Raw genomic sequence first — 12,552 nt, forward strand, 5'->3', positions numbered from 1 at the left:
CCTTGGAGATGGAGACACCGTGCGTAACCTTTTCCATCTCTTAATCGAGGGGTTATATTGCTGGTTTTACACTCTTACTGTATAGGTTGAATGTTTGGATTAATTTGATCGGTTCAGTTTAGCTATCATGTGTACTAATGGGCCAACTTAGAATTAGTGATCTTATTGGGCTTCCTTCTTTTCAGTTTTTGAAAAACAGCTACACCTTCGATCCTTGTTGATATGGTATAATCTTAATCCAACATGTTATTATACCATTAAACATGTTAGCTCTAGGCGATGAAAATTATATTATTTTTGTAATATTCAACTGTGTAAATATATTCCACCAACCTCCATAAATATTAGACTGAGATAACATAAACATTTAACGATAATATCAGAAGTTACTTTTGCTGACACTACTTTCATTAGTACTAGGACTAGCAGCTCAGGACCCAAATTTTGGTACCCTGGCTCAAATTTAAGTAAAATATATTTTAAGTCACACACTATAAAGTAAAATAAATTTTGGTACCCTGCTTTCTTAGATATATATAGGATAAAAGGAGTGTTATATGAGAGAGAAATAAAAACGTGAAACTGATGGAATTGGTAAGAAAGAGATAAAATATTGTTCTCTCAAATAAGATGGGTTATACCACATCTAAGTTGATATTAAACAGCACCATTTGAAAATGAGCCAAACACACAACTTTTGTAGTAGATATTCTCTATAATTTTACAATGCACCCTACATGGACGACCAACCAACCAATAAGCAGCACTACACTAATCATCGGATCATCGCAAATTAAAACAAACAAACACAAAAATCTCGCATTAATGACTTTGGGGCCTCAAATTCATTTGGGCTTTTTTATGTTATAATTAATGCCTTCTCCAAATAAAAAGGTCCGTAAAGGGCTAGTCCATTATTTCCCAAACAAATTGCTGGTTCATGCTCTCGCTAAAGTAAGTTAAATTCATCGATGCATCGAACGTGTGTGAGTTGTGAACTGTTTTGTTTTATATGCTAGATTTACACTGAAGGTGTTATTAAAAAAGGAAACTTCAGTGAACGGAGAACTAGCGGGGTATTTCCAAAGTGCACTAGTACGGCTTCCTTCTCTGTCCAAATGAACGAACGGAGAACTAGCAGGATATTTCCAAAGTACAAGAGGATTGAGACAAGGTTGTTCGCTGTCCCCGTACCTCTTTGTCATATGTATGAATGTTCTGTCTCTTATGCTCGATAAGGCTGCAGCTGATCGAAACATTGGCTATCATCCTCGCTGCAAAACTATGAGTCTCACTCATTCTGTTTTGCAGATGATATTTTCGTTTTCTCTGACGGAAGCTCACGCTCTGTTTCAGAAACTTTAGCTGTTTTCGACAAGTTTGCAGTCATCTCTGGTCTCAAAATCAGCTTGGAGAAATCTACCCTCTTCATGGCTGGCTTTTCTCCGCAGCATCAACAAGATATCCTCCAACATTTTCCATTTACGGTTGGCTCTCTTCCTGTGCGGTATTTGGGACTCCCCCTCCTCACCCATTGTATGAATCACCTCATGGACGGATCGGTTCTTGTCTTTTGCGGGCAGACTTCAGTTAATCAAGTCGTGCTTTCAAGTCTCACCAACTTTTGGCTCTCTGCTTTCCTTCTGCCAAAAAAATGTCTTCAGGAGATTGATAGCCTTTTCTCGGCTTTCCTGTGGTCTGGTCCAGACCTTAGTTCGAGGAAGGCTAAGATATATTGGCTTGACGTGTGTAAACTGAAGTCTGAGGGTGGTTTGGGACTTCGTCGTTTGCGAGACACAAATAGAGTGTGCATTTTGAAACTCATTTGGCAACTTGTGTCGGCTGGAAATTCCCTTTGGGTTAACTGGGTCCGGCAAAACTTGATTAGAACTGGTTCCTTTTGGTCAGTTAATGAGAAGAGTGTTGGGGATTCTTGGATGTGGAGGAAGATTTTGAAATATCGAGCACTTGTTGCGAGTTTACATAATAAATAGGTGACAACATGCCTCGATACTTCCTTCTGGTTCGATGATTGGAGCCCGCTTGGTTAACTGTTTGGGCAACTTGGGCAATGTGGTAGTATTGATATGGGAATCCCGCAGCAGAGTATTGTGGCAGAGGCACTTTCGCATCGGAGACGTCGACACCGGGTAGACATTTTGAACCAACTTGAAGATGTGCTTGACTCTCTTCGTGCATCAGTGCACCCAACTGGTTATGATCGACCTCTTTGGAAACAAAATAACGGCTCTTTTAAGAGTAAATTTCTCTCGCATGATACTTGGTTTTTGATAAGGCAACCAAACCCTCCTTGTGACTGGTATGCAGGTGTTTGGTTTCCCCACTCAACGCCCAAGTTCTCTTTTATATCCTGGCTTGCTTTCCAAAACAGACTCTCCATTGGTGACAAATTGGTTCAATGGAACGCAACTGCGAATAGATCTTGTGTCCTCTGTCAGGGACACGGGAAAACAAGAGATCATATTTTCTTCTCATGCACGTACTCCTCTCATGTCTGGTCTGCACTGGCTCAAGGGTTACTCGGTGTCCGGTTTACCATGAACTGGGCAGCCTTGGTCCCTCTGCTTCTTGACTCGTCCACTCCACGGCTCCACACTTTTGTTCTCCGGTATGTCTTTCAGGCTGCTCTGTATAACATTTGGAGAGAACGTAATGCTCGACGACATGGGGAAGCTCCCACTCCACCTATCAATCTCTTCAAGCTCATTGCCAAGCATGTCCGTAATCGTTTGCTCACTCTGGTAACCACCTCCGGTTATGAGGATGGTCTTCAGTATTGGTTTCAAACACATCCCATCTAATCAAGCTCTGGGTGGTCTTCAAATGTTTTAACTATATTATCTTTTCACGTTTTAAGCTTTAAATTCTTTTGGACCACTGTCTTTTTTTGGTGAATATATTTTAACATTCATACAAAAAAAAAAAGGAAACTTAAGAAAGCATGTGCATTGTTCTTTTGTTTTAAGTTTGGTGCCAACCTTCTCCTTTTCTGCTCTTATGTAATGATTAGAATTCCGTAAGGACGGAGCAAGTTTGATGGCGCACGAGAGTTCTTTTTCATCACAAGTGAAAAAGTGAAAGATGAAAAGTGAAAACCCCTGGCGCATGTTAGTAGGGTCCCCTTCGATAAAAAGAAAAAGAATAGATAGAGAGACCCACGCGTAAAAGTATTATCATATCATGCGCCATTTTATATGGTCCTAACTCCTAAATCTTAGTCCCATCTCTAACCAATTCTCATCTTTCTATCTTTCTTTTTTGTCACTTTTCCATATTATTTGTTGTCTTTTCATGTCCTTTGTAGATTTCTTATCCATTTTTAGTTCATTTAAATTCACTATATACTATTTCTCCTATTTATATTAGATATACATTTATAAAATTTAGTTTTACATAATATCCCGAGTATGCATATCATTTGAGAAAACATAACTATTTAGTCTATCTTACTCTATTCTTCACGACTTATTGATAGAAAATTTTAACTATTAAAGCAAAAGGTAAACTAATCAATGCAAAGTGCAAACTCATTATTAAAGAAAAAAACTCAACATCCAAATAGCATCACACGTAATAATATAACAGTGATGGAAAGCCAGAACTTCCTTTTAATATCTCACATGGACATATGGATAGTCAATGTCAAAACGATTATTTTAGAATTGATTAAAAAAAAAAAAACGATAAGAAAGAGAGAAAGAGATCTCTCTCTCACAGATCAGTCCAAATGAGTTAATCACAAGATTATCAAAAGATGAGAAGAACTTCCAAGCACTTTCGAAACTAATGATTGACATTATGATTTCCCACTTAACTTTATTATTCTAAGTTTAAGTATAATAGTCCAAGTTGAACTCTTCTTCATATATATATATATATATATATATATTCTTACAGAAAAGAAAACGATGACAAAAATCTAGATTAATTGTTTCTCATATATATAATATAACTTAAGTATAAACAAAAGACTACAACGTACATCAGCTTCGCATTTGCACTATAGAAATAGAATACTAATTGTATATATATTAACTAAGCTTTATGATATTTTTCTCATCTAATAAGATTTAGTATCATTTGTTTTCCTAAGGGTATATGATAAGATAATTACTACTACTTTATTTTTTTTTTTTCTATTAGCTACATGGGTCGAAGCCGGCCTTGGAAGGTTGAGTTACCAGAATCTCAGAAGCAGCCCATAACTTGGTAGCTTCGGAGGAGTCGGAGCCGAGTCCAGACGGCGTTGTTTCATTACAGTCCGCAAAGTACTTTCCCGATACGTTCACCAGTCTTGGATTTGTTGCCACGTAACACGTCGTTGCAGCTGCCTAATCCCATGCCAAAACCAAACAAAGTAAGCACATAAATCTAATAATCTTCAAACAGGATTAACAACAAAAAGGATAACTTATCCACCACAGATTATGTTACAAACTTTATAATTAAAAAATAAATAAAAAATAAAAATAACAATTTATTACTTGAGGGACGGTCTTGACGAGCTTGGAAGCCAGGAAGAAGACGAGATCTGAGTAGGTAAAGACAAAGGGAAGTCATATAGAGATATGATTAAGAATCTTGATCATGATTATAATTCAAGAATAAACTAATATGCTAATGTAGTGACTACTGACTAGTGAGAAAAAAATTAAAATAAACCAACCTGTCAATAAGCCTTCTCGGTCTCTTGTTAACCGGGTTCTAACAACTCCTGGGTGTACGCAGTTTACAGTCACGTTCGCTTCAATTTTCTGCATTTTGTTTTCCTTACCATTAAATTATATATTATATAATAAACTTTAATCACTTTAGTTTAATGACCCACATGATTGTCCTAAATCCTAACTATGGTCAATAGTCAAATAAACTTTGTAGTGTGTGACTTAACTAACTCTTTCACATATTTAGTTAGAATACAAATCCTAGTTATCTAGGTTTCTTGTTGTCCCCTTCCCATACCCCCTTTCACCCTTTCATTAATCATTTTACACTTTAAAAAAATTCAATAAATTTGACCATTATGACACACATCAATTTCTACAATTATGCTTCTGAGTTTTTTTTATTGTGTGAGTAATTTATTAAATGGATGCAAGTAAATAAGGGAGAGAGAGAGAGGAGGAGAGAAAGAGACCTGGAGTCTAGAAGAGAGCTCCTTGGTATGCAAAACGTTGGCAAGCTTCGAGAGAGCATACGCACGTGTCGCATCGAATTGACTAATCGATCAAAACCCAAAGAAAAGAAAAAAAAATATTACATTCCCAAAAATCAAAACCCTATTACTTCGCTTTCCCATTTATTTACCCCTCTAGCAAGTTACTGTCACTCATCAGTCAAAACATTAACAACTACGCAGCTTTTTAGCTTTAGGTAAAAAGTAAATTCCTCGACAAGTTTTTATTCACCTCTCAAGCACACCAATCCTACTCACTCATTTATAGTTCTAGCTATTAGGCTCTTACATGAATTTGTACTAGATGTTACAGTATTACTTTACTTTTCTGATTTAGAGAATTAAAGTATGGAATGTGAACATCTACACCTACTCCCTGACTCAAACCAGAAGATAAAAGAGATTATTCTTACCACTTGGGTTGTGAAATGAGCCGGAGATATTCGATCAAGTCGCCGGTAAACCAGCCGTGAATACCCGACGTAACGTTAACGATACGTCCTTGAACTCCTGTTTCCTCCACCGTTTGTATCATCTTCTTTAGCAAAAGATTGGTCAAAAGAAAATGGCCTGATGATGATAATAATAATTAAGAAGGCCATTAACGAAAGAGATTAAAAATAAAAATATTAGTATAATGGCCAGAGTAATTAAATTAAGATCTGTCACATAGAGTAGGGGAATCGTATGATTAAGAAAATAGTAATACCTAGATAATTAGTGGCAAATGTCATCTCGATCCCGTCTTCGGATATTGCATGTTCATGTGCTAACTTGCCTGCGTTGTTTCTGATTCGACAATTGTATATTAAAATATACTGTATTAATTAATCACATAAGATAATAATTAAAACAAAACCCAAATCAACAAAAATTAAGAAGAAACTGAGATTATGTTCTGTTCACAACATAATAAACTCCCAGAACCAGCCACACGTACTTACATGAGAAGATTAAGAGGTAGATCAAGAGACTCGAAACCGGAGACGAAGCTTCGTACGGAGGCGATAGAACTAAGATCAAGCTTCATAACGACGATCTCCGTCTCGGGGAACTCAGAGACGATCTTTTCTTTCGCTTCTTCCGCCCCTTTCACGTTTCTTGCCGGAAATATCAACCTCGCTCCTCGTCTCGCCAAGACTCTCGCCGTCTCCGCTCCGATCCCTGACGTCGCACCTGATCAAACAACAAATAAGAATCCAGACGGCTCGACTGACCCGAAACTCGAAAAAAAAAGGGATAAAAAGAATGAATCACCTGTGATTATGGCTGTGATGGAACGAAGGTCACAGTTCTCGGTAACCTCCTCGGCGGTGGATTTAGAACCGAAGCCGCTAGCACCGGCGGCGCCGAGAAGGTATCTTCCCGTCTCGATCATCGGAGTTTTTTTCTCTGTTACCGGCGACTGTTATGTGGACTGGAAGAGTCTTTTTCTCTTTCCGAATTAAAATTAAAGCCACAAGAAAGAAACAGAATAAGGTAAGGAAGAATACAAATAAGAAGCAACGTAATTTGCCGTTTTCAGTTAGGAGGGTATAATCGTAAATGTAGTATCAGAAGAAAAAAAAAAAAAAAAACTGAGTTTGCTCTTGTCAGGTTTTTGTAAGGCAACGCCGCCTGGCAAGAGAGGAGAAATAGTAATGTGTTTATTTATAGTCAAACTTTGTATTGATGATGATGATGTGGTTAACAAAAAAAAAGGGTAGTAGTAGTAGATACAACTTTTTATGAATAAGGATCGGTGTAAAATATAGTAGTATACAATCTTGTACTTTCTTCTTGTTTTAAATCATTTCGTAGTGGTAGGTCTAGTTGTTGTATTTATATTATGATATAATTATTACAGTTCTTGTTTTAAACCTGCAAGGTTCAGGTTTTAGCAAATCAGTATGCATTAGATTTGAAGCAGAAATCACTCCGAAAGCTATGCATACTAAACTAAAAAGCACAAGGATGTTCTTGTCACTATGTTGGAAGTTTGATTGAATTTTTATCCTTTCTTGGTGTTTTCAGTATAGTAAATGTGTATTGATTTGAAAGTCACTGATTCTAAATACTAACATAATGTTTTCTCATTTCTATGTTATATAATGTTTTAAATCGAATAAAACATTGTACCCTTTTCCGAATCTTATGGGAAATTATTTAACTTCCTTCTATAACCGTTTGTAATAAAAATATTGACTGTTCGATCAAAATTTGGTTCGTTTGCGTTTTCTTTTGAATCATACGAATATTTTTTGTTTTCATTCTATTCACCACCCTCTTTGGTGTTAAAAAAAAAAAAATCAATCATCAAAGTGTATTTTTTAATATTTCCATAGGTGAAACTATGAAACTAGGAGCTGGACCATGAGTACAATTAGGTGTTGAACATTTGCATTTTTAGCTGTTACCTTTCCTCCACCGTGTAGATATGAGTCTTGTAATGTACGATATCATGATTAACTAATCATGTTATCATAATTAATTAATACTAGTATTAAAGCTTAAATAATTACATAAGAACACATGTATGTGTGAAGAAGAATGGTACGATCCTGGTCTAATACAGTTCAAAATCTCATGCAACTCTCTAGCCCCCGCATTTCAAGGAAACTGGCACTCTTAAGTTGGCAAGCGATAATCTACACACTCTGGACGGAGAGGAATCATCGGCTCCACCGTAACACCTTCAAGCCCGTTGATCTCCTAATTCGTCAAATTGACACCATCATCCGGAACAAAGCATCCAGCATGCGATACACCAACTTGGAACAATCTCTCTCTCTTACACTTGTGGTTCTCAGGAAGAGGAACGACGATACAAACAACTTCACAAACCTAATTTCTTGTCGTGATTCAGGTGCATAGAATGACTTTTCATCTGTCTCCAGAAAAATAATGGAGACTGGTTTGAGGCGGTTATTCTTAACCGACAGTCTGATTCATTTTCAACAACTGGTTCAACATTTGGTTCTATTTTAACTATGAGTTTATAATTTATTTTTTTATCGGGCTTTCGAATTGGGCTTAGATCCTGTAAAATATTTGCTATATCCTGCATTTTAAATTGAAAGCATTTTAACAAAAAAAAAAAAAAAAAAAAAGAAGAATGGTACGTAACGTCTGATCTCCTTTATCGATATTGGGACTATATATGAAAGTACATTTCTAAATGACTTTATTAAAATTATACTACTTATTAATGAATTTTATCTTGTGTCAGCCAGCTTTGTGTATGATTGATGATATATGTAAGCCACAAATTATCCCATGGCACCTTTTCGCTTGATAAAGGAAGACGCCATATCCATTCGCTATGATGGGGAACTTTACCTTGTTTCCTAATTATAACGAAAGAGAAACGCATAATAAGTCAGAAAAGAATATTCATACCATATATAAAAGATACGATATATACAATGTACTTTCAAATTCGCTAGACTATTGTCATATTGATAACTATTTCGATAACTAAACATTTTTTAAGTATACTGTATGTCAACATCATAATTATTCTAAAGAGGTACTTTGGGTTGAAAATGTTGAAAGTGACGAAAGCATTCTCAATACCAATGTTCGGAAAAAATAACAATGTAGAAACGATCTTAACAAAAACTAAATAAGGCAGAGATGATTTCGTGTTATATATATTTTGGTTACGTAATAAATGTTTATCCACCTTCACAAAATAAATAAAAAGTACAGTACGTAAAAACGAAATTGGGTCCCCAGTTTCGTTGGCGATAGCCAATACAAATGCTCCAAAAAGTTGATTCTCCAATCGAAGTTTTTTTTTGTTGTTGTAAATTTGGGGATGATCGTAAGTTGCCAATGGTAAAACACTATAAAATAAAATATAAACAAAATGTACATATGTGATAAGGTGAATGGAATACGAAAGTAAATTTTTTTTTTTTTCATTTCGTTATTTCCTCTGCAATTTAATACAAAAAAAAAAAAGTTTTTTCCTACACACAAGGAACTACAACTGTAAGCAATGCATTACACAGGTTATCTGAACTTGTAAAACTTTGTCTTATTTATATTTGAATATTTTTATCTCTAGTAAATACATTTATTCGTGAGAGGTGCATGTGAGAGCTATATACTATTCAACAAATTTTTTAGCATATATAATCATTGGCTCAATCCGTATTAAAAACTTATAACGATATGACTTTTAAAAAACGGTATTGGATGTTACGGAGATTGAATTATTTGTAAAATAAATGATCATGAACGATTGACAACCAAACTAATTAGTAAGCAAATTAAATTTATAAAAAAAAAAAAAAAAAAAAAACAAACAAAAAAAAAACAAACAAAATCTATCGATGACCGTGTTCCAAGGGAGAGGAGTAGCGATCCAGCACGCAGTTTGTAAACCTCACGTGCGTTAACCTTCTCGCAAGATTCTTTTCTTTATTATGTTTTCTACAAGACTACTACTTGCTTAATCATCCACATTGCCTCTCCTGCCGTTTTCACATTTACTGCTTTAACTACTGGCCGTCTCACTTTCGTCACCAAATAAACTTTGTTGAAGAATAAACATAAGACTCCATAGTTCGAATATCATTGATTTCTAATCATTTCTTTATCCGCATAAGTATAGGCTTATACATATATCCTTGATAACTCACTTTAAACTGACCAAAACGTAGTTTTTAAAAATCTATACAGTACTATTAAGGAAAAAAGATAGCTAACTACACCAACTATAGGAAAATACATGATCACACATACCAAGTATACTATTGTATCCTCAACTACACGAAGTATATATATTACATGGTCACATGCATGAACTATGTGACGTTATATGGTCAACACCATAAATATACAATCCGGTACACTGGTCGACTGACTCCGGCGAAGACCGACGTTGACTCCGGCAAAAGACCGACATTGACTCCAGCGTTGACTAAAAAAATTGTATTCTATTTTTTTTTTAAATTATATTAAATCATTAATAGTTTTTCATGATTAAAATCATATTCAATTCAATAAATTAATATTTTTTTATATCTCTAATGTATTCATTCTTATAATTAGTTAATTTTTATTTTTAAAGCTAAAATAATGATAAATTATAAATCATTAATAATTATTTTCAAGATATAAATCTTTGATAATAAGATTATTTAAATACTACAAAATCATAAAATCAAATTCAACTACTTTCATTATAAAAATAATATGCAAAAGATTGAGTATATGACTCTTTACTTTATAGTTTACATAGTAAATGTTGTATAAAATTTTAGATACTTTTACTATAAAATTTGCATACTCTTAATAACATGTATACAATAACAAAATCAATTCACAATATTTACTTCTAATATATAAAAGATAAACATACAAAAAATTGATTTTAGCTAAACAATATAGAGGGTAAGTTTGCAAAAGGGTATAAAATAAGAATATTTTTGCAAATACCTTTATATTACATCTTGAAAATCATGATCAATGATTTTTATTTAACTATTAGTTTATGTTTTAAAAATAAAAATTAACTAATTATAAGAATGAATACATTAGAGATATATAAAAATATTAATATATTGAATTGAATATGTTTTTAATCATGAAAAACTATTAATGATTTAATATAATTAAAAAAAAAATTAGAATACAATTTTTTAGTCAACGCTGGAGTCAACACCGGTCTTTGCCGGAGTCAACGTCGGTCTTTGTCGGAGTCAGTCAACCGGTATACCGGGTAAAGTAGATAATAGAGAAATATATTTAACATATAGTTTCAAAAATGTAACGTTACAAACTTCAAAACTAAAAACCTATAATCTTATGTTGCAATGTCGTTTTAAATCATTTTAAGATATATTAATAATATTATAAACATTGAAAAGCGGGTATTTACGGTTTGAGTAATGAATCAGTAACGAGTGAAAAATTAAAAAAATGAATACTCGATATTTGACCTTTCGCTTACGAGTAATATAATTAAAAATACCCTTTACTTGATGACCCAAAGATCACAAATACATTTTATGAGACGGAATATATATGGGTCACGAGTATTTGTGCATATCCATATACAACTAAATCATATATTTATTCGTCAAATTACTTGGAATATTTCATGACAAATTCAAATTGATATAAGAAAAATTGGTGAGCAAGCATAACTTGGTAACTATTTCGTAGATTTTCTCCATTCTTCTACCTAATAAATATATGAAATCTAGATTTGATAATTAAATTTTGATTTTGTTTTTTAATATTTTATTAATTATTTTTTGTTACTTATAAGAAAAAAGAAAATGTGGACTTGAGGAGGATCGCACCATCGTTTGTATCCGGTTTCTCATACGAGGGGACCAACAAACCATTATGATAAAACAAATCCAAATTTACTAATTTTTTTTTTTTTTTTTTTGAAAAAAAGCTGAAAGCGGATCTGACTAAATTGATAATTCCTGACCCGACCAGGAATCCGCGTGTATATCTGATAAGAGGAGGGAGAGAAAGATGATTTTACCCCCAATTTAATTTAGGGATCATATGATCCCAATGGTATGGATTAGGCCTGGGCGTTCAGATACATGTTCGGGTTCGGATCGGGTTTAGAGGTATAGCTAGGACCTGTTTGGATATTTTTGGGTTTGGATTTGGATTATCCGAAGTTCACAAAACTCAAAATTTAGTATTCAATTTAGTCTAAATTATTCAAAAATACACAAACTATAAAAAAAAAGTTTAGAATATTTTTTTTACCCAGATTTACTAAAAAAAAAAGGTTAAATACTTAAAAATATCAAAAATATCTAAAAATCTGAATATTTTGGATAATTATATTATTAAAATTATAAATAATACTAATATATTCGGATACCTGTTCGGATTTTGGTTTGGATTGGGTTCGGATTTGGGTTTTTGGATTTAGAGTTTTGGAGCCCGTATGTGTATTTTACAATTTCGGATACAGGTTGAGTTTTTTTTGGATCAGGTCCAGATTGGATCTTTGGATCCGGGTATTTTGCCTAGCCTAAACTATGGGTATGTTAATTTTTTACAAAAACTAAAGTTGATTTTGATAAAGTGTGTTTTCAAATATATTTTGATTGGCTAATTAATTAAGAGGGGATAAATAAGAAATGTAAAATTTAAAATTTAAAATCATGCGGTCGAGATTTGGAGATGACAGCTATATTTTTTCAAAAATAATATCCACGGTTCACCGTGATTTATTTCGATTAAGTGGCTAACATTCATCCAGCTGTTTTATTTCACATTTCTTTTTTCCTTTTTTTTTTCTTTCTGTATTCTCTCATTCTTATTGTTTTCTCTTGAAGAAAGAGAGAGAGAAAGGAGAAGGAAAAAAGAAAAAAAAAGAAAAGAAAGAA

At 33.7% G+C, this 12,552-nt stretch overlaps 2 protein-coding genes across 2 annotated transcripts; one reads left to right on the top strand and one right to left on the bottom strand.

The window, feature by feature from the left end:
• The first annotated feature begins 873 nt into the window (after positions 1–873).
• LOC147933767 (uncharacterized) lies at positions 874–2,822 on the top strand. The gene is made up of 4 exons (XM_087472321.1): positions 874–954; positions 1,020–1,215; positions 1,312–1,903; positions 2,081–2,822. Exons 1-4 carry the CDS (start codon positions 874–876, stop codon positions 2,820–2,822), a joined length of 1,611 nt encoding a protein of 536 aa, XP_087328447.1.
• Positions 2,823–3,941: 1,119 nt separating this feature from the next.
• LOC104722594 (short-chain dehydrogenase TIC 32 A, chloroplastic-like) lies at positions 3,942–6,819 on the bottom strand. Its single transcript, XM_010440791.3, has 8 exons — positions 6,455–6,819; positions 6,142–6,373; positions 5,907–5,986; positions 5,611–5,767; positions 5,159–5,240; positions 4,688–4,775; positions 4,506–4,552; positions 3,942–4,352 (listed from the first exon to the last, which is right to left on the bottom strand). Exons 1-8 carry the CDS (start codon positions 6,573–6,575, stop codon positions 4,161–4,163), a joined length of 999 nt encoding a protein of 332 aa, XP_010439093.2. The 5' UTR covers positions 6,576–6,819; the 3' UTR covers positions 3,942–4,160.
• Between the last annotated feature and the right edge of the window lie 5,733 nt (positions 6,820–12,552).

This window comes from Camelina sativa, chromosome 11 (genome assembly GCF_030686135.1).
Source record: "Camelina sativa cultivar CO46 ecotype springtype chromosome 11, ASM3068613v1".
NCBI classification, from domain to species: domain Eukaryota; kingdom Viridiplantae; phylum Streptophyta; class Magnoliopsida; order Brassicales; family Brassicaceae; genus Camelina; species Camelina sativa.

Excerpts from the sequence above, each read along its gene's own strand:
- LOC147933767 (XM_087472321.1), top strand. The coding sequence starts at position 874 with ATGCCTTCTCCAAATAAAAAGGTCCGTAAAGGGCTAGTCCATTATTTC. Across the intron at positions 955-1,019 it reads TGGTTCATGCTCTCGCTAAA|ATTTACACTGAAGGTGTTAT; the intron begins GTAAGTTAAATT and ends TTTATATGCTAG. Across the intron at positions 1,216-1,311 it reads TCTTTGTCATATGTATGAAT|ATGATATTTTCGTTTTCTCT; the intron begins GTTCTGTCTCTT and ends TCTGTTTTGCAG.
- LOC104722594 (XM_010440791.3), bottom strand. The coding sequence starts at position 6,575 with ATGATCGAGACGGGAAGATACCTTCTCGGCGCCGCCGGTGCTAGCGGC. Across the intron at positions 5,987-6,141 it reads CTACCTCTTAATCTTCTCAT|AAACAACGCAGGCAAGTTAG; the intron begins GTAAGTACGTGT and ends TTGTCGAATCAG. Across the intron at positions 4,553-4,687 it reads CCGAGAAGGCTTATTGACAG|ATCTCGTCTTCTTCCTGGCT; the intron begins GTTGGTTTATTT and ends TTACCTACTCAG.